The following is a 22,217-nucleotide window of genomic DNA, read 5'->3' on the forward strand; positions in this document are numbered from 1 at the left end:
TAGGCATGAGCTACCGCGCCCGGCCCTATTATTTCTTGTAATTCTGTGGGCTGGCCAAACAGTTCTATTCTGAACCACCTTGGGTAGGGCTGGTTGGTCTAGGATGGCCTCATTTACTGTTGTCGCAGATAGGATAGCCGGGAGGACTTGGGCAGCTGGGGTCTCTCTCCCTGCGGTCTCACATCCTCCAGGAGGCTGGCTTGGGCTTGCTCACGTGGTAGTGGAAGCATCCCCAGCAGCAAGAGGGCTAGCCCCTGTGCACGAGCACTTCCATGCCTCTGCTTGCATCGTTTGCTATTGCCCCATTGACCAAAGCTAGTCACATAGCTAAGCCCAGTTTCAAGGAATAGAGAGAAGGAAGGAAGCTCTGAATGGAAGGAGCAGCAAAGTCATGCTGCAGAGGGAGTGCATACAGGGATGGGAGGAATTTATAGCCAGTTTTGTAATCTACTACTGTGGGATTCGGCATAATGAATTGGAGCCACTTGGCCAGTTTTTAGGGTTGAATTCTTATCTTTTTTTTCTCCAGAGTTTACAGTGACTGTCAAAGAAACATATTGCTCAGTGACAAACCTTGTGCCAAATACCCAGTATGAATTTTGGGTCACAGCTCACAACAGGGCTGGCCCCAGCCCCTCTAGCGAGCGTGCAGTGTACATGACAGGTAATGGGCTACTCATTTCCTATAGCAGGGCTTTCATTCAAGGGGACACAGGAGTCATGGGTTTCTAGAGATGGCAGGGCTCTTGATTTCATTCAGAAGGGTAGGAAGAGCTGTGTACATTTTTTTCTTTTATTTAACACACAAAATCTACATGCCTAGTTTGACAGTGACATTTTCTTTTTTTTTTTTTTTTTTTGAGATGAGTCCCGCCCAGGCTGGAGTGTAGTGGCACGATCTCTGCTCACTGCAACCTCTGCCGCCTAGGTTCAAGTGATTCTCCTGCCTCACCCTCCCAAGTAGCTGGGATTACAGGTGTCTGCCACCACATCTGATTTTTTGTGTGTGTGTGTATTTTTAGAAGAGATGGCATTTCGCCATGTTGGCCAGGTTGGTCTCGAACTCCTGACCTCAAGTGATCCACCCGCCTCGGCCTCCCAAAGTGCTGGGATCACAGGCGTGAGCCACTGCACTCAGCCGACAGTGACAGTGACATTTTCTGATGGTTGGCCTCAAAATATAAAAAACTGCTACTCTCGGTCACACTGACATTTAAACCTTGCAACCATCTTCTACTCCAGGAACATCTGGAAGGGATTCCCTGGTTTGCTTTTTATTGCACTGAATCTCTTTTGTGGGAGGAAGAAGGTGGCTGTGATGTTTGTCCATGGCTCTGAACAAAATGGCTGGAAATGAACACAACAGTTGTTCATCTCTCCCTTTCTCCCACATTTAGCACCTTCTCCCCCCATTATTAAAACCAAAGAGATAAGGAGCTGTGAAGAGGCTGTGCTGATTTGCTGGGAGTCTGGGAACCTGAATCCTGTGGACTCGTACACTGTGGAGCTGACCCAGGCTGAAAGTCCAGAAGCCTCGGGTGTAACTGAGTGAGTCATGAGGGCATTTGCTGGGCACGAGAGCCCTGACACCTGATACAGTGACATGGCTTAGGAAGTATATGGAGTCTGAAGAGAAGGTTGGCATTTTTGATACACAGGAATCTCAATTTTTGGTTGCTTAGTGTTCATGAGAAGTAGCTGGAATGCTATTACTGAAGGTGAATGACAAATGAATGAATAAGTTGGTTGAACCTCAGGTTTTGTTGTTGTTGTGGTTGTTGTTTTAGCTCAAGTAAGGTTTCCCATTCATTCACTCATTCATTCATTCAACATGCACTGAGTGCCTGGGTGGTGTCAGGTCCTGTGCAAGGCACTGGGAACCAGATGGACAAATTTCCTGCCCTAATGGGGCTGACAGTCTGGTGGGGAAATAGACAAAAGGCAAGAAAACAAACTAATGTGTAAAATATACAGTGCTAGGAAGGAAAAAGAAATGTAATAAAACAGAGAATGGTGGTGGAGGTGAGGATCCACTTTGGATAAAGAAGATGTTTAAACTGAGACCTGAACATATGGGAAAGACTGAGCCCCAAGAACAGCGAATGCAGGGGTGCTTCGGGGGGAGGGGGCTGCATGGACACAGGCCCTGGGGCAGGAGTGAGCTGCTGGAGGAACTAAAAGACCCACCTAGCTAGAATTCAGAGAGGTGAGGGTGAAAGCCATAGGCGAAAACAAAAGAGATTGCAGCTGAATGTACAAAGAATGTTTCATCTATCACAGAAGACTGTCTGGAAGCTCATTTTCACCCCTCATTCTCAGAGAGCTGGAGGGGTTCACAAATTGATAAGGGTTGGACTCAGTGACCACAAGGGCTCGCAGAACCTATGAGTTTACAGCAGCCTATGATGGAGGAAGCATAGGTTTACCTCTGGTTTACAGAAGTTTGTGAAAGGGGATGAACCACCCAGGCAGGCCAGCACCAGCCACCAGGACCAGGGGCTCCCCTGCTGTGGAACACAGGGGTGCACTGACCTGGAGCTGGAGAAATGAAGAGGTGTTGGTGTCAATTGTTAGGGAAGCAGATTCTTCTATGCTAAATGCCAGGCTTGAAACGTGGCCATATGCCACCCATCCATCTGTTCCAGGTGGAATCTGTGTGTCCATGGCCACATGGAGGCTGACTTTGGTAATCCACTCTGGAGATACTCAGGAGTGGGGCAGTGTGTCCAGTGGTTCTGGCCATCCTAATGGTTCAGGTTTCCTTTGCAATTTATGCTGATACTTTAGGAGAACTTGACACCTGGGACCAACTCACAATGATGAGGTCATCAGAGGGCTGGTCAGTAACCTGAGAGATGACCTGAGAGCTGGTGCATATTCTTCCAGTACAAATCCAATCATGGCGACCCATTGCTGAAGAAAAGGCAAAACTCCTTCACAGGCTCTGGCCCCTTCCTGCCTCTCCAGCTCCTCCCACACCAGCTCCCCTCCCTCTCAAGATCCCACCACATTGGTCATGTTTCAGTTCCTCCTACTTTTCATGCTCCTTCCTGCCACAGGGCCTTGGCACATGCTTCTCCTATGTAGGAGACTCCTCTGTCCCTTTTTCATCCAGTTACCTCCTCAGCATTCTTCAGAGCTCTGCTCAAAAGCCATCCTCCCTCCACCATTATACACTACAGCACATTGTCAACTTGTCTTGGTTACCATCTTACATTCCTTCCAGTGATTGCCTGAAGAATGCTGCTCTTCCCATCTAGACTGTAAGTTCTATGAGGGCAGGAACTACATTTGTTTTTTCTGAGGGCCTCCCTATACAGTGCCTGGAACCTAAGGAGTTTAGTTAATATTTATTGAATGCATAAGTAAAAGTGCCCCTCTGGCCCAGAGCTGCAGCCTGAAGATAACCTGGACAACTTGGCCTCATCTGGGTGAGGGTGTTGTATTGGTAAATGGGCATCATCCTAAAGACTTCTCTTGCCCACTGGACTGACATGGGGTTGGCAACCGCAGCAATATAGACAGTGGCAATTATGAGCTTGTATTTCTGTATAGTACAATTTAAATACATTGGATTATTTCCAATAGGCAGCTGTTAGGGGGTTAACAGCAGTTAACACTTTCAGCTCTAGTCAGAATTGTTTGTTCTTAAACATAAATCAAGGACCTTTTTTTTTTCTTTTTTGAGACAGTCTCACTCTGTCGCCCAGGAGTGCAGTGGCGTGATGATCTCGGTTCACTGCAACCTCCAACTCCCAGGTTCAAGCAATTCTCCTGCCTCAGCCTCCTGAGTAGCTGGAATTACAGGCACCTGCCACCACACTCGGTTAATTTTTGTATTTTTAGTAGAGACGGGGTTTCACCATGTTGGCTAGGCTGATCTCGAACTCCTGACCTCAAGTGACCCACCCGCCTCAGCCTCCCAAAGTGCTGGAATTACAGGCATGAGCCATTGCACCTGGCTGAATTGACGGCCTTCTATGGGCCCAGTACTGTATAAGAATAGCGGTACTCAGCCCCTGACCTCAGAGACATTATGATCCTAACAGACGGACAGAGACACACTGGATTCTACTGCATGCACACTCCATGATGCAGTGTTAACCATATGCCAAGCACAGTGCTGGGTGCCTGGGAAACCAGAATGAGGGACTTGGAGAGGAGACAGCCACAAACACAAGAAGTAGCAATGAAGTGAGAAAAGCAGACCAGAGACTGTGGGAGGGAATGCAGAGGGGGAGCCAGCACTCCTGGCTGTGCTGCTGTTAAATGTGGGTCAGAGGACAGGAGTGCAAGAGTGAGTTAAACCTTCCAGCTTTGAAAGGGATGCCTGGTGCTTGGGCCTGGGTGTCCTAGCCCCATTCTGACTGCAGCTCTGCTTCCTTGTACAGGTCTGTTGTGGGCATCCCGACCTGCGAGTCCGTGGTGCAGCTGCAGCCGGGGCGGAGCTACATTATCTATGTGCGAGCCCTCAACATGGGGGGCCCCAGCGTGAGGAGCGAGCCAGCTACAGTCCACACCATAGGTCTGTGCCCCAGCCCACAAAGTCTCTGGGACCCAAAGTGGCCATTCTGTGGCAGACCCAGTGCTGCTATGACTTCACTGGGAAATTGATGAATATGCACAGATGTGGACACGTGGCAAGTCAGGCCAGAAGGAGTTCAGGGGTGTCCCATACTGCCCTAATTGCAAGTCAAATGGATCATTAAGAAGTCCTTCAATTCCTATTTCCCTTGGCAAATAGGTTAGAAATTCTTATCCATATACAGGCATTACAGCTAGAGGTAAAGAGCACAGCCTCTGGAATCAGAGGGGCTTGGGGTTCAAGTTTAAGTTCTATCATTTGCCAGCTGATTTCTTAACCACCTTGTGCCTCTGTTTCCTCATCTACAAAATGGAAATAGTGACACCTGTTTCTAAGGGTCGTCGTGAGGACTGAAGGGGATACTAGGCACACAAGACTGCCCGATGAGTGTCAATTGCCATCCTTGTTAACTGGACGCCTATTACTAGGCCAGGTCCAGGCTTAGGTGTATCCCACACGAAGCTAAACCGGTGACCACCGCCCACATGGAGAAAGCAAGTGATTGGTTGCGGGTCTTCTGTGTGTTCCTCCTCCCACAGGAAGCTACTTTCGCCTAAACAAGGACACCTGCCATCCCTGGCTGACCATTTCTGAAGACGGACTTACGGTTGTACGAAGTGAAAGGAGAACCCCCGCCAGGGAGCTGTCACCCAGCGACACTCACTTCACCAGGTACTTTGTCAACCGCTCACAAGGGCGTTCTGTGAACTTCCCGAAGGTGCACTGTTATTCAGGTCAAATCTGAATATGGCACGGAGGCAGCCTCGAGGGAAAAGGAATCCTACAAATGAGTGAGGAGGGAGGAGCCTAATGGGGAGGGGACCCAGAGGAGTGTGGGCAAGAGGGGTCAGGCAGGTGCAGGCAGAAGAGCCCCCTGGGACGGTGAGGTCAGGAGAGGGCGCGGTCCCCTGGGAGGGCATGGTCCCCGGGTCCTAGGCTGCCAGAGCTGGAGCAGCCAGAGGTCATGAGGGTGGGACAGGAATTACTAGTGGAGGGTGTCCAAGTTCTTGGCGTTCTGAACGAAGAATTGGACAAAATGCACAAACAAAGAAAGGAAAGAGGCCAGGCACGGTGGCTCATGCCTGTAATCACAGCACTTTGGGAAGCCGAGGCAGGCAGATCACCTGAGGTCAGGAGTTCGAGACCAGCTTGGTCAACATGCTGAAACCCCATCTCTACTAAAAATATAAAAATTAGCCGGGCGTGGTTGCGGGTGCCTGTAATCCCAGCTACTCGGGAGGCTGAGGCAGAAGAATTGCTTGAACCCGCGGGGCGGAGATGGCGCCACTACACTCCAGCCTGGGCAACAGAGTGAGACTCCTTCTCAAAAAAAAAAAAAAAAAAAAAAGCAAGTAAAGAATGAAGCAACAAGAGCAGAGATTTATTGAAAATGAAAGCACACTCCACAGGGTGGGAGTGGGCCAAGCAAGCGGCTTAAGGGCCGGGTTACAGAATTTTCTGGGGTTTAAATATCCTCTAGAGGTTCCCACTGGTTACTTGGTGTACACCCTATGTATATGAAGTGGCTAAAGTGAAGTTACAAAGTCATTTACTGGGTGTACACCCTATGCAAATGAAGAGGATGTTTCCTGCCATGCTGAAATACAAAGCTATTTACTTGGACTTAGAAGGTTGGGGTTTTTCCGTTTAATTTAGTTCTAGGAAGTCCTTAGGTTCCCTGCCCCCAGACCCTGTTCTCCTCCTTCACAGGGGTCATGCTGTGGGCTAGTGGGAGAACAGAAACAAGGACCCAGGTCTGCCTCCAGTTAGCCCAGTGCTCTCTCTCCTGCACTGTGGTACCTTACAGCAAAACTCCTGATGGAAAACTGGCCATGGAGTGAGTCTGTTCCAAAGTTCAAGGCAGATAATTGCTTTGTACATGTACATACGAAAGAAGCCGGAAAGATCATGTTTGGAGAAATATAAGGAATTTGGTATGTCTGCAGTATAGGATCCATGACGGGAAGAGGTGGAAGATGAGGCAGGAAAGTCGGAGAAAGTCCAGTATACACACAAAAAGTTAGGATTTTATCCTCTATGTGGTGAGAATTATTGGAGGATTTAAAGCAGGGGAACAAGATCAGATTACATTTCAGAAAGATTCCAGTGCATGGTAGAACGTGAGCTGGGGAGGGAGAGGGAAAGGCAAAGGCAGATGGGAAACAAAGAGACCAGAGAGGAGACTATGGAGGGCTTGACTACGCAGTAGCGTGGGTGAGAGGAGCCAGGGGAGTCAACTGCTGTTGAGCACATAAAACCAACAAGGCTAGGTGCTCACCTGTTTAAAGGGCAACAGAGAGGGAGATGAGTCAGGGACTATCATATTGCCATATTTATAGAGTGCTTACCAAGTGCTAAATGTATTTCATCTCATGCAATCATCCTAACAGCCCTGTACTATTACCAATCCCAGTTGACGAATGAGAATACTTAAAACACAGAGAAGTAACTTGCCCAAGAGTATAATGCTATTAAGGGTTGAAGCAGGAATCAAACTAGAAGGTGAGCTTGTAGCCACTACATTATTCCCATCTTAGTTTTCCACCAGGGGGTTACCGGGTAGATAATGACTCTATTAACCAAAATGGAGATGTGAGAAGTATGTACCCCTCCCCACTACACCCCAAACTTTGGTAGATAAGAGGGGTGGGAATATGACTATTTCCATTTGGGACATTCTGAATTTGAAACAAGTGGAAATGTGAGTCTGGAGCTTGAAGCAGAGATGGCCTCATTTTATAGTTGAGGTAACCGAGGTAGAAGTTAACCAACATGCAACCTCCTTCCCAAAGCTTTGCTTGAGCAGTAAGAACTTGGGGTTTTGAAAGTAGAGAGAAAATTTTAAACTGAACAAGTCTTTCTAGGGATGTTGAGGGCTATATATATTTTGGTTAATGTAGGAGTCTCCTGAAGAAGGTAGAATATTCACTTTGGAGATACCAATATAATTTGATTTTCACTGAAAACCTTCCTCTGTTGATACTTTGCTGATGTAGAACAAAACATAACTCTAATCTTTGTCAGTATAATTGTTCCCAGTGCAACCGTGGAGGTAGATTTTAATGATCTGTGAGGAATGTGCTATCTTGTTCTTCTTGGGCTGGCCTCTGAATTCCACCAGGAGTCATCCCTAACATGACGGCTACCTCAAAGGCCTTCCATGTTCATTTAGTACCTTAAGCAATGGTGGTGAACTTCAAGCTTATGGTTCCTTTAACCGTGCTGTGTTGTGTATTTTCAACCCTTTTCTTTTTTTATGAACAAGTGAACCAAACCTTTTTCTATAAAAGCCCCAACCATTTTAAAGAGCAAACAAAACTTGTTCTGTTGGTTTAGTGCCTCCTCCTCTCCCATTACCAAGCAGTATCATAATCTCTAATCTTCAGCATCAGCCCACTGAGCTTTGAGAGCTAAGGGTACTTTACAAGTGAAGTGTCCAGAAGCACCTACCACCACGTTCGTAGACCACCGACTGACTGATCCCAGCAACTGGCATCACTGACCTGCACAGCCAGGCTTGGGGCACCCCAGATCACACATGCTTCCACTTTCTAAAACCAGGTGTGTTGCTGTCATGGGAAATCTAATTCCAGTCCGAGGGCACCATTACTGGGAGGTGGAGGTGGATGAGCATTTGGACTACAGAGTTGGTGTGGCCTTTGCAGATGCCCCTAAACAGGAGGATCTGGGAGCAAATTGCCTCTCCTGGTGCATGAGGCACACATTTGCATCATCAAGGTAAAGTAAAATCTGGATACTCACAATTAAAATTTGCTTTTGAAAGATTACAGCAAGACCTTTTCACTAGCAATAATTAAGACACACGTTATATTTTACAAATATTTTAAGATATTTCAGGAGTTGCTGCCAGCCACTTTCCCTAAAGTCCAAGTAAGAGGAGAAAGAGCAGCTTTTCTTGAACTAAAAATAGCTAAAACTTATGGAGAATTATGTGCCAAGTACTCTTACATGCATTATCTCATTTACTTCTCACAATTGTGTTATCTCATTTGAAAAATCAGAATGCTGGGTGCAGTGGTGTGCACCTGTAGTCCCAGCTACTCAGGAGAGTGAGGTGGGAGTATTGTTTGAGCCCTGGACTTCAAAGCCAGCTTGGGCAACATAGCAAGACCCCGTCTCTAAAAAAAAAAAAAATAAAAATAAGAAGACCACACCTCACAGCAATTAGATAATCCAAACGACATGGATTTGGAACTTGGATTCAAACTCAAGCAGTCCGGTTCCAAAGATTTCATTCCTAACCACTTAAGTGATAGATTTTTGATTTCTGTTCACCTTTAGTATTAAGCCAATACAGTTTGCTTTGAAGCCCCAGTTCCATCTTTTTAAGTAAATGTGGGCAAGAGGCTTAGTAGTTATGGCTAATTCTGGTTTGCTCCTGCTGCTGGGCACTCTGTCTTTACACATGGAGTAGTTCCATATAGTGGGAAAAAAAGTCTCACGAAGCCCAGGCCAATGAATACACTTTCAGACTTAGAAGGCCATGGTTACAACCTTCCTTCACCTCAAAAACTGAAAAACAAGACCCCACACTGCTTTCCTATCACACCTTGTAAAATGGGGCCTCTGACCCTCCTTGATTTGATGAATCCTATTAATGTTCATCCAATGCTCTCTGCCCATGATCCTCTATCATGGTTATTTACACATTATGTGTCATGCCCAAGCATAAGTGGGAAAACCAACTTCCCCTCCGATAACAGATGAAGACTCTAATGAAATCTACTAAACCTCACACCCAGTTTGGGGAATCCAAGAATTACTATACACTGAGGCAGATACTTTATTTGGGGATTCTGCCTGAAGTAAGACTAAAGAGCAAAGTCTCTTCTTTAGAAAGGCAAGAACAAGGGGCAGAGTAAAACTAAGGGAGCATAAAGAAAGCCTAGAAGTCCACGTGTAGGGGGAATAAAGGGAGTAAGAAGACACAATAGAAGAGGGGTGGAAACAGAAGAATGACAAAGGAAGGGCAAAAGCTACAGGCCAAGTGCTAGAGCCAAGCCAGTTTCTTACAGATGTAGGGTGTGTGTGTGTGTGTGCGCGCGCACGTGCGCACACGCACACACGTTACAAGTGGAGAATGAAGGTAAGGTATCCTAGGATAAGGTCTCCTAGCAGACTTGCATTTTTGGCTCATAGTATTAGACTCTATTGGTGGTAGCATAGAAAGTAGAAGAAACAACTCATATAGCTTCTGGCAGCTGCTTAGTTAAAATAAGGTGAAATGGGCTAGAGACAGGCAGGCTTCCTCTGACACGTTTAGATCATATTCCAAGTGTTTATCCCAGTAGCCTAGACTAGACTGTTGACACAAAGAGCTCTTCAAATATCTGTAGGTCAGCAGGGTTAGGAAATTCCTGTGACAGGTTTTGATTTCTGCATTTTTCAAAGTACACAGGATGCAGAGCATGGATAGTGATATAATATTGATTGGTAACAGGCCCACTGGCTCCCCACTCAATTTGAAAGTTTAAGAACTGGAGTAACTGTGCATAGAGGAGCTTATACCAAGAGGCCCATTTTATCACATGGAAAATCACAAGGTTCCCTGTTTCAAATGTCTAATCCAAATTTTAAAAACATGTTCTATTCCTATGCTAGTTTAGATGCAAGAGAGTTCAGGATGCTATAGGTAAATTTCTTAGGTTAAGAGGTTGCTAGAGAAAAAATGATGTTTGAAAAATGTTTCGGCCAGAAGCAGTGGCTCACACCTGTAATCCCAGCACTTTGGGAGGCCAAGGCGAGTGGACTGCCTGAGCTCAGGAGTTCGAGACCAGCCTGGGCAACACAGTGAAACCCTGTCTCTACTAAAAATACAAAAATTAGCCGGGCTTGGTGGTGCACGCCTGTAATCCCAGCTACTCAGGAGGCTAAGGTGGGAGAATTGCTTGAACCCAGGAGGCTGAGGTTGCAGTGAGCCGAGATTGCGCCACTGCACTCCAGCCTGGGTGACAGAGCAAGACTCCGTCTAAAAAAAAAAAAGAAAAAAAAAAAAAAAGAAAATGTTTCTTAGGACAAATTTTAGAAAAGAGATAGTTTAGAGAATATAGTTTTAGAAATGCCTTGTCACCTTGGTAGTCATTTAATACTAGAAAATAGCAAAATCATAGGACTATGAATAAAATTAGTATGAAATGTTCTATAGTCAATCTATAGAATTACTGAAACTTTATTATGTCAAATTTAATTTTCAGGCATAAGTATGAATTTCTGCACAACAGAACAACTCCAGATATAAGAATAACAGTTCCACCAAAGAAGATTGGCATTTTATTAGACTATGAACATTCAAAGTTGTCATTTTTCAATGTGGACCTTTCTCAGCATCTATATACATTTAGTTGTCAGCTTCACGAATTTGTGCATCCCTGTTTTTCTTTGGAAAAGCCTGGGTGTCTAAAGGTACATAATGGCATTTCAATGCCAAAACATGTCACTTTCTATTAGAACATTCTGATGTCCAGTTTCCTGTCTTCCATGCCTACCCCTCTCGCAGCCACTCACGCCTTAGCTGGCTGAACCTGGCATTTAAGCACCATGTGCCCAGCACAATTTATGGCTCATGCTATTACCTGACTGGTGTGCTAGCGCTCATTTCACCCAACCTGGATTCTAGTCCTGTGTGCTGCTACCTGTGTGCTGCTAGGATAGTCATTACCAGGCCCAGCTGTAAAATAAAGGCTCAGACTAAACGAACTCAAAAGTCTTTAAAGCTGTCAAACTATATTCGTGTATGTGCAAAATATCTTGAGTTTCCAAGACCTAGAGAGCTTGGGAGAGGAGGAGGGTAGTCTTAATGGCTCCAGCAGCACCAGTACACCCATGCATTTCATGAGTCAGCCAAGAATACACTTGAGAAGGCGAGAGGCTGTCTGTAGAGAACCAGGGAAGCTGTGTGCCCTTCTCAATGTCTTCTACCCTCATTTTCCCAATAGTGAGCAGCACTGTGGTGAGGTCCCTTCCACTGTGTACTCTGCATAATACCCTGTTCCACTCCTACACAGTATGCACCACTCTCTAATTTTGAAATTACCTCTATAATGCCTAATTCCATGAAGGGAGGGACAGTGCCTGTTTTGTTCATTGCTAGATCACCAAGGGCTAACACATAACAGCTGTCACCAAGTATTTGTTGAATAAATTAGTATCTTCTTCAGCCACTGCTCTTTGGCCTCTTACTGCTCTCCATGTGAAGGATGGCAGGGCTCTTTCAAAACTACAGCAAAGGACCTATGGCCAAGAAATGGGAAAAAACCTAGAATGGAGGCAGCGTGAAAGAACAGAAGGGCATCTGTGGCATATTAGCAAATGCGCAACAATTTTTTAAAAGAAATTAACAGCCCACCAAAGGGCAAAGCTGAGCACGGGAAGGAAGACTGATCTCTAGCTAGGCAGCTTTCAGGCATCCTGCCTCACTGCCCCCAGGCCATTCTGTGAGCTCAATGCCCAACTCCATCAGCTACATTCCTGGTTCTCCTGTTCAAGTTTCCAGTTGCCACTTAAGCTCTGCACACACAGCATTTTCAAAGCTTGTGAGTGAAGCTGCAGAATAATTCCATTTGTGAAGCAATTACAATTCAGTATCATGTCCCACAGATGCCTCTAAACCCAGATATGCCCTAATCTCATCATTTAAGGTTTTGTGTTTAAAAAAAAAAGTCCACTTTTTTTTTTTCTGGCGAAACCCCGTCTCTACTAAAAATACAAAAAATTAGCCGGGCATGGTGGTGGGCGCCTGTAATCCCAGCTACTCAGGAGGCTGAGGCAGGAGAATTGCTTGAACCCGGGGGCAGAGGCTGCAGTGAGCCGAGATTGTGCCACTGCACTCCAGCCTTGGCAACAAGAGCGCAACTCTGTCTCAAAAACAAACAAACAAACAAACAAAAAACCTCTGATGTTTTCCAGCACATGCAAAGTCTGACAAACTGAAAGACTCTCATCTCCTACTAAACTCTGCCTACTCGTATAAATGGCAGCTCAGATTCCTGAATTAACAATTCACACTGACAATTTAATAACTCGTTATACACACACACACCTATCCTGCCAAGCTGGACTGTCTACTCTGAAACAAGGGACAGCAGATGTAAGCACAGAAATAGTTCCAGTTATAAACAATTAAAAGATACATATCATGTATATTTAAAAATGTTCTCGGCCGGGCGCGGTGGCTCACGCCTGTAATCCCAGCACTTTGGGGGGCCAAGGCGGATGGATCACAAGCTCAGGAGATCGAGACCATCCTGGCTAATACGGTGAAACCCCGTCTCTACTAAAAATACAAAAAAATTAGCCGGCCCTGGTGGCAGGCGCCTGTAGTCCCAGCTACTCGGGAGGCTGAGGCAGGAGAATGGCGTGAACCCGGGAGGTGGAGCTTGCAGTGAGCCGAGATGGCTCACAGATCAAGACTCTATCTCAAAAAAAAAAAAAAAAAAAAAAAGTTCTCAGCTACTGAAATAGAAACTACCAAGTAAGAAACAGGATATCACAGAGAAGGCAAGTTTGAATTCAGGGTTCTAATAGGCTTTATGGAATACTACACGTTAGTATGAACACGGATAAATGGATTAAAAACTCAACACCTATAAAGTTTTAATTAAATTTTTATTTGACCAAGAAAAAACTGTCTAGAATTGCCTGACATTTAAAATCCACTTAAAGCAGATTAGCAACTTCAAGCATCACAATTATTCAGCATAAAGAGCCTTTGTTGAAACATCTTTCTCATTTATTTAGAAGAAAACATCTAGAACAGAACCAAGCAAAACTTTTGTATTTTTGTAAAAAATCTCAATTCCTGAAACTACTATAAACAATCTACTGAAACTGTATTCAGCAAGGGACAGATTTACCTCAAGGCCATGTTCACCTGCAACCTGCTGATAAGTCTGTTAAAAAACAAAGCAAAAAAAAGAGTTTTTAAAAATTAGACCACTGTAGCCACAATCCCTAACACTGGACAGTTAAAACAAAAGTTATCAAAATCTGTTCTTTTCTTAGCTTTACCTGTATCACTTTATAACTCCTGAGAAAGTCATTCATACAAGCTGTGGCCTCCCCACCTTAACAAAGGGGAAAAAGAATATGTAAAACCACCACAGAATCTTGGCGTAAACTAACATGGGTTTAGTAATACAGAGTACAGTATTCAGGATTTAAGACACCCTTACAAGTCAGAATTGGAAAGTTGGTTTGAGACTTGCAATCTAAAATGACACTGATTTCTGATAAAATTAAATGACTTTTATTTAGAAAAGTGTGTTTAATAAATTACTTCCTGCTGGTTCAAATGACACACAATCACTTTGTATACTTCCAATAAGATATTTCTGAAGTGTATACTTGGTCAAAAGTAAAAAGCAGAGCAAATGCATGGGCAGTGGGGCCTTCTTCTTAATACTTCTCATCCTCCAAAATCTGTTAAAATCATCATCTTCCACAACTCACACACTGGAAGCTGTCCACAGCACAATTCACTGTGATGTGGCATTCTGTAAATAAGACTACATTGGTCTTGATGCAGGGAGGTTCAGCTACCAGACTGCACTATAAGAAAAGTCCTCTCCTCAACTTACCAAGACAACTTCGCCAATTTCTAGTCACCTTCCTATCAATTAGTAGAGCAAGATTCTCACATGTTCACTATGTCTTTCTCCAGTTTTCTCATCTATAAGTGTACTACTCCTATTTTCTATAGAAAGACGATGGAAAGCGTGTAATTGCTGTTGGTAGATAAGTAGGTCTTGAATTTATTTTGCAAACAAGACCTGTTCTATCTACCTTTTCATTTAGGAGGCTAAAAGCAGAGTCAGCTTGATTTCAAGGACTCTATTTTCTTAGTCTCCAGAAGAACATAACCAAATCCAGCTTTTAAAACACTGTCCTTTAACAAGTCAAGATACTCAAATAAAGATCATGTATAACTTCAAGCTATAGGAGATTAACTCTGTACATATGCTTGTTTCACTGTAACCAATGGTTAATTAATCTAAATGCAAGAGAAAAGTTTGTTATTTGGAAAGAAGACCCCAGCTGGTCAGCATCTTTTCTGTCATCAGGAAGTCCCCTGGAAGGAGTATGACTATGACCTGGGCACAACAACTGCCCCTAAGTTAGTACTTATTTTAGAGTTGCTACCGAACAGGTGGTGGTTCTTGTCAAGTATATCATGCCTGACTACTTTACTGCTTGTTTTCTGCTATCACCAGTTCCAGAAAAAAAAAAAAAAAAATTAAGCCCAACTCACTAATTGATTGCTTTTTCATTTTCCCAGACTGTGACAGAATCATGGTTTTTAGCTCTATTTTCACCTTACTCAAATCCTGGAGGAATTAAACTATCATTTATTTGAAATGTTACAAATTAGCCTGCAGCTGATTCAAACAACATGTAGTCACTCAGACATAGCAAATAAAAATGTTTTGGTATATGAACTTGGATTCTAATCTTGCTGTCTCTACTACTCTCATTCCTAAGTATAAATGTTAGGTCTCTTGCTTGAAAGGAATTTAAGAGATGCCCTTGAATTCAAACAGACTGGATCTCAGAAAGGAATATAATCCATTCACTGGGAAAGTACACAGCCAACAAAACTGAGATTTCCCAACTATGCACTGTAACAATGCAGAAACACAGTTTTAGAGATGGCTTTACTGGGTATATACATCGCTCTTGGTAGACCCATCTATTATTCTGCCACCCAGAAAGATTCTTACCCTCCTACTTCCTTCCAAACATTCATTTAATTTAAAGGTGACAGGGACAGGGAGAGGGAAGGAAAAAACAAGAAGCACTATCCAAAAGTAAGAACAGTACTCTAGAGAAAGGTAAAAGATACTCAACACTGTTTTTTGTACCATTTACGATTTATAAATCAGCCACAGAGGCCTAGGCACCCAGAATGGACCTCCCCTTCCTTGTCTACCTAATGCCTGTATAGCTCCAAAATCACCTCTTGGAAACACTGCCTTATTCCTCCCCCTCCCAGGAGAGGTTAAGTGCCACACTCACCTCTTTTAGATTACTTAAGTGGCTATACTGCAATCATTTACTTGTGTCTGCTCCACTTGACTATAAGCAAATTGAAGGCAGGGTTTGTGCCTTCATAATCTCTGAATGATCTGAAGATGGAAATAACTGCTTTGTGCTTTCAGGGAGCTCATATACCTGCAAAGAGAAAAGAGACATCAAATTATCTTCCAAAATCAAAGGAAAAGCCTCTTTATTAGAAAGCAAAGCAGCTTTCAAATTTGTGTGTGCTTGGGGAGTAGAAGGAAACATTAAAAATATGAACCTGCTGGGCATGGTGGCTCACACCTGTAATCCCAACACTTTGGGAGGCCAAGACAGGCAGATCACCTGAGGTCAGGAGTTCGAGACCAGCCTAGCCAACATGATGAAACCCCGTCTCTACTAAAAATACAAAAATTAGCCGGGCATGGTGGTGGGCGCATGTAATCCCAGCTACTCAGGAGGCTGAGGCAGGAGAATTGCTTGAACCAGGGAGGCGGAGATTGTAGTGAGCCAAGATCGCGCCATAGCACTCCAGCCTGGGCAACAAGAGTGAAAACTCTGTCTCAAAAAAAAAACAACAACCCCAAAATATCAACCTTTCTTCTGTCCCAATACACCTTAAAGATCTGATACAGAGTCCCATTACTAATAGTGCTCCATGGTGACTTCTAATCTGGGAAGAGTGGGAGGGGACACAGAACAATCTGGGGATGGGAAAGATGTATGTGGTTTAGAATGCTCTTCCCAACACTGCAAGAGACCTTTGACATGTTTAATATTTATTATAGTTAGACTATACTTAAGAGAGCCCAAAGATCTTCAAAATGTATATTTTAAATGTTCTGAATCATAAATTTGGTTCATATGCCCTGGAGGCTGGTCAGTGAAAGCCGCCCCCTTGACTACTGAGTAAGCTTAACTGTCAATCCTATATTTATAGCACAACATGAGTATTTGGCTTTCCGCTAGTTTCAGGATCTAAGACTTTATGGAATAAATTATATGCTATAAAGGTAATGTCAAATTAGGGACTTAAAAAGATCAAAGGTGATTCCTTTTCAAATGTCAAGTATCTTTAAAAGTCACTTTTAAAAGTGATACAAAGCAACAAAGTATTATAGCTCAGTACCTAACAACAGCCCCTCTCCCCCAAACAACTTTGGCCAAATTTATATATTATCTGTAGGGTGGAAATCAGATAAACAAACCCCTTGTTTGAAATTTCATCCTTTTCTTATAAAGTGATCAATGGCTAGAATTTTCAAACAGTGGGATCCTATGCTCCAGGGATCATTCTATGGTTCGTTATTGGAAACGTTTCTCTGAACGTGTAGAGCACTGATGAACATATAAAATTTTGACACACACAGGCACACGCAAAAGAAATACACGTTCCCAGCCCTTCAAAGAACCTCAAGCCAACTTCCCAAAAAATAACCACATATAACTATCTACCAAGGATTCCTACAGAAGGCATTTTAAACACCATTTACCTATTTATTATAAACTCAGCAGTGGGTATGTTTCTGTACAGTTATCCATTGAAAACTCATCTTAGTTCTGGAAGAGGGAGAAAAGGGAGATGGAATATAGAGGCTGTCACATGCTACTGGCTACTGGCAGGGGAAGGTGAGCAAGAGATGACTGGCCAAGAGAGTGAGAAGAGAAACTGCCTGTGGCTTGTCCATGTCCAAATCTACTAAATTGGTAGTCTTCTCTTCTTAGCCCATGATTCTCTAGCAGCTGGTCTGAACCACTGTCTGAAACCACTAAAAAAAAAAAAAAAAAGAAAAAAGAAAGAAAAAGAAAAAGAAAAAAGCAACAAGATAAAAATAGTACAAAATGGCTGGGTGCAGTTTTGTAGAGATGGGGTTTTGCCCTGTTGCCCAGGCTGGTCTCAAACTCCTGAGTGCAAGTGATCCACCCACCTTGTCCTCCCAAAGTGCTGAGATTACAGGTGTGAACCACCACAGCTGGCTGAGAAAAGTTTAAATCTCAAGTTATATATGTGTATTTTTGTAGAGAAGTATCCTAGCTGATTAATAAACTTTCCAAGCATAGAAAAATATCACAGGCCAGGCACAGTGGCTGACGCCTGTAATTCCAACACTTCAGGAGGCCAAGGTGGGAGGATGGCTTGAGCTCAGGAGTTTGAGACCAGTCTGAGCAACACAGAGAGACACTGTCTCTACAAAACATTTTTTTTTTAATTAGCCAGGGTGGTAGCACACACCTGTGGCCCCAGCTACTCAGGAGGCTGAGGTGGAGGAGCTCTTGAGCTCAGGAGGTCGAGGCTGCCAGTGAGCTGTGATTGCACCACTGCACTCCAGCCTGGGTGACAGTGAGGTCCTGTCTCAAAAACAACAAGAAAAGAATTAAAAATGGACATCTGTTTGTGTTCTCTGTGCCTGGAATTATACAGCTACTGGAAATACAAGCTACTGTGCTTGTTGTTGCATTTTTAAGTTGATACTTCTGCTTATGTCACAATCACAACAGCAGTCATTCCTCTACATAATCTAAAATGTCTTTGAAACATCTGCATAAAGTAGTTCTTAAAAGCTGGTTTCTGTGGGGGCTTCTGAAAGCCCTTCTGGGGGTTAGTGAAGTCAAAACTATTTTCATATGAACAAAAGCTCTTTGGAGTCCTCAATAACTGTTAAGTGGCTCTTGAGACCAACAAGTTTGAAAATTGTTTATATAGGAGTCAGGCACGGTGGCTCACACCTGTAATCCCAGCACTTTGGGAGGCCAAGGTGGGAGGATCACCTGAGGTCAGGAGTTCGAGATCAGCCTGGCCAACATGGTGAGACCCCTGTCTCTACTAAAAATACAAAAATTAGCCGAGCATGGTGGCACGGACCTGTAATCCCAGCTACTGGGGAGGCTGAGGCAGGAAAATCGCTTGAACCCAGGAGAGGGAGGCTATTCATGGCTTCCCTACAATGAACATCCAGTTAAATGAGCTCCTCAGTACTTCAGATACCCCCTATGTGATGTGAACAGTTTTTCAGTATTTGCTAATGTATGGTTTTCTGGGCCTCAGGCTCACTTACTTTCTTCACAGGCTTGCCACTTACCTACAACACATTTCCATTTCATAACATGAGAGAGATGACTGCAATAATGCACAAGACACTTAAGCCACACAAGCACCAAATGTAAGATTACTTAAAACAGCTGAGGTTTGACTGCAGTGCACTCTACAGAATCAGTTTTCTAGGGTGAGCACATAGCTTGCTCAGTGAACCCCAGGCCGCTCTGTGTAAATGTATGTAACAGGCAATGAAAGTTCCTTCTTCACATATTGTTACTACACATCTGTTGCTAAAAGGGAAATGACAGAGCGACGTGACAGACTCATCTCCATCTACAAACTATGGAAGATGTAGATGACTGACACAGTTCTAACTCCTAACACACACGGATTTTGCCTTTCATGGATTTATACTGTATGTAGATGTACATTACCACCCTTTTCACTCCTCCTTGCAACTCCCCGTCAACCTCGTAAAAAAAGACGAATTGTCTAGCAATGCAAAGAAACAGTATGGTGTAGAACAAATAATTCCGGGCTGAAAATGAAGAAATCGCGCTTTCACTCTCTGTTATTAACAAGCTGTATAACTTTCGGCCAATCTCCCCTCATCATGCTTCGGTTTAAGCTAAAAGGAGGGAGATGACCAAGATGGCTTTGCTCTGCTTCTGACACCAAATGACCGCCAGCAGATTCAGGAAGCTTAAGAATTACCAACTCCGTGTGTGTGTGTGTTCTAAAATTAACGCAACAGGTGTTGCTGCCTCCAGCAGGCGTCACCGATTCAGAATGTCTGGGTTCTCGCAGGCCCTTATGGGACACAGGACAGCGCAACCTATATGAAAACTGTAAACTTTAGTCTGGTGAGTGCATACTTCTCCCTTCCGCATTTATACTAACCTCAGCTCCGTGGGCTACGAAGCTTGTTCTTCAAATGAGGTGGAGAATTGTAAGCGCGATGAATGAGGCCCAAGTCGCTGGTGGCGCTGAACCCCCAAAAGATACACACCGCGACAGATGCAACGACCCCTCACCTCTACTCCCGTTCCCAGCCGCATCCTCTGAAACCTGATACGCCTGCCTGCCTACCAGAACGCTGCTGTCACTGGCTCTGCTCGGTGGCCAGAGACAGTAATCACGCCATGCGGCCGCCCCTCCAACGTCCCACCTTCCTAGTAAATCCACTCTCTTTCCGGCGGAAAAGCCCTTCTCGTTTCCTGCGCGTGAGAGGAAGTCCCGCCCCACGCACCAGCGTGACATTACTGGAAGCGCCGAGGAGCTTCGCGCAGGCTCAGAATCGCTCAGCTGGTTGACGTTATCCAGGAGAATCGCGTTGGACTCAGGGAAGACCTGCACAGGATCCGGTTGTTGCTGGGTCCGAGGGCTGTAGGGAGTGGAGAAAGGGCCGGGAATCGTTCAGCGGGGTCTGGGAGAACGACTTGCAGATTCACATTTCCTCCGCCCGCGGATGTCCTCCGGGGAATTGAGGCTTCCTTCCTCAGCTGCCCTTGTTTCTCTCTTTGCTCCCGCTGCCCCTTGTTGTATTTCGTTTCTTACTATTTATGTAGCCTCATTGCTTGCGGTTATAATGGCCACCACTTTATTGAGCATTCACTGTACAAGCATCTCGCAGCAGGCGCTCATAAGCGTCTGGCAATTCTTGGCCACTGCTGGAAGCCCAAACATTGTTTTACCATGGAAGGGATTTGAGAGCCTACATAATCCTGTACTCTAATATCCACATGGTACTCTTGGGGCTAGGAAGATAAAGTAGAAATTGAAATTGCCGTTATATTAGTTTTCTGAAGCTGCCATAACCAAGTACCTCACACTGGATAGCTTAAAACAACAGATATATTTTCTCGCTTTCTGGAGTCTGGAAGTCAGAAATCAAGATGTCAGTGGGGCCTTGCTTCTTCTGAGACTCTGGATAGAATCCTTCCTGCCTCTTCCTAGCTTCTAGTGGGAGCCAGCAATCATTGGTGTACTTTCGCTTGTAGCTGCATTACTCCATTCTCTTCCTCTGTTATCAAATGGTATACTCCCTGTGTGTCTCTGTCTCTGTGTCTTTTATAAGGACACCAGTCCTGTTAGGTAAAAGGCTCACCTTACTCCAGTATGACCTGATCATGACTAATCACATCTGCAATGACACTCTTTCCAAATAAGGTCACATTTTGAGGTTCCAGGAAGGACATGAATTTTGGGGGCGACACTAACCAACCCAGTACAGCTGTTAAAGTTCTCAAGAAGTAGACAAACGAAGAGTTGACAAATAAATGTAGTACAAGTGGATTCAAATTTAGTTCAGTTTTATCTGAGTGTTCATAGACATTCGGGGTATCCCTTTAAAGGATGGGTAGGGGCCGGGCGTGGTGGCTCACGCCTGTAGTCCCAGCCCTTTGGGAGGCCGAGGTGGGCGGATCAGTTGAGGTCAGGAGTTTGAGCCCAGCCTGGCCAACATGGCGAGACTCCGCCTCTACTAAAAATACAAAAATTAGCCGGGCGTGGTGACAGGTGCCTGTAGTTCCAGCTACTTGGGAGGCTGAGGCAGGAGAATCGCTTGATCACAGGAGGTGGAGGTTGCAGTGAGCTGAGATGGCACCGTTGCACTCCAACCTGGGTGACGAGCGAAAATCCATCTCAAAAAAAAAAAACTAGTTACGAAAGATTCTCTCTACTTCTATCTTTTGAAAGAGACTATAGATAATTTGCATAATTTCTTCCTTAAATGTTTCATAGAATTCACCAGTTAGACCATCTGGACCTGGTACTTTCTGTTTCTGAAAGTTATCAATTATTGATTCCATTTAAAAAATAGATATAGGCCTATTCAGATTGTTTATTCTTGTGTGAGTTTTGCCAGATCGTATCTTTCAAGAAATTGGTCCATTTCATTTAGGCTATCAAATTTATGAGCATAGAGTTTTTTTCTTGTTTTTGTTTTTGGGCATAGAGTTTTTATCACCCTTTTAATCTTCATGGGATCTGTAGTGATGTTCCCCTCTTTCATTTCTAATATTAGTAATTTATGCCTTCTCAATTTTTTTTATAGTTAGATTACTAGAAGTGTTTTGCTTTTATTGCTCTTTTTCAAGAACAAGCTTTTTGGTTTCAATGATTTTTCTCTATTTTCTGTTTTAAATTTCATTGATTTCTGCTCTAATTTTTATTATTTGTTTTCTTCTACTTACTTTGTGTTTAATTAACTCTTCTTTTTCTGTTTTCCTAAGGTGAAAGCTAAAATTGATTTTAGATCTTTCATTTTTTCTAATATATGCATTCAATGGTGTTAATTTCCCTCTAATCACTGTTTTAACTGCTTCCCACAAATTTTGATTATATTTTCACTTTCATTTAATTCAAAATATTTTTAAATTTCTCTTGAAATTTCTTCTTTGGCTCATATGTAAATTAGAAGTATATTGTTTAATCTCCAAATATTTTGGGATTTCTAGGTTATTTTTCCATTATTGATTTCTAGTTAAATTCCATTGTTGTCTGAGAGCAGGCATTGTATAATTTCTATTCTCCTAAGTGGGTTAAAGTGTATTTTATGGC

The 22,217-nt window shown here is 43.9% G+C and overlaps 1 protein-coding gene, 1 long non-coding RNA gene and 1 other non-coding gene across 4 annotated transcripts in view; 1 reads left to right on the top strand and 2 right to left on the bottom strand.

The window, feature by feature from the left end:
• The window catches only part of FSD2 (fibronectin type III and SPRY domain containing 2), a 50,695-nt gene extending 35,650 nt beyond the window's left edge, over positions 1-15,045 (top strand). The window contains exons 8-13 of one of the 2 annotated variants that reach the window (XM_003314839.7): positions 530-664; positions 1,398-1,548; positions 4,392-4,525; positions 5,125-5,257; positions 8,147-8,323; positions 10,801-15,045. In XM_003314839.7, coding sequence (XP_003314887.2) covers positions 530-664; positions 1,398-1,548; positions 4,392-4,525; positions 5,125-5,257; positions 8,147-8,323; positions 10,801-11,053 — 983 coding nt within the window. In that variant the 3' untranslated portion in view covers positions 11,054-15,045. The remainder of the gene's footprint in view (positions 1-529; positions 665-1,397; positions 1,549-4,391; positions 4,526-5,124; positions 5,258-8,146; positions 8,324-10,800) is intronic. The other variant, XM_016927299.4, reaches the window with a different exon arrangement.
• LOC104002409 (uncharacterized) lies at positions 13,192-20,791 on the bottom strand. Its single transcript, XR_010151477.1, has 4 exons — positions 19,557-20,791; positions 15,617-15,772; positions 13,613-13,668; positions 13,192-13,494 (listed from the first exon to the last, which is right to left on the bottom strand). It is a non-coding gene; the product is annotated as an uncharacterized LOC104002409 (long non-coding RNA).
• Positions 14,327-14,453, bottom strand: LOC112205763 (small Cajal body-specific RNA 15). Its single transcript, XR_002939850.1, has one exon. It is a non-coding gene; the product is annotated as a small Cajal body-specific RNA 15 (non-coding RNA).
• Positions 20,792-22,217: the final 1,426 nt, after the last annotated feature.

The sequence above is a fragment of the Pan troglodytes genome, chromosome 16 (assembly GCF_028858775.2).
Source record: "Pan troglodytes isolate AG18354 chromosome 16, NHGRI_mPanTro3-v2.0_pri, whole genome shotgun sequence".
NCBI lineage: Eukaryota > Metazoa > Chordata > Mammalia > Primates > Hominidae > Pan > Pan troglodytes.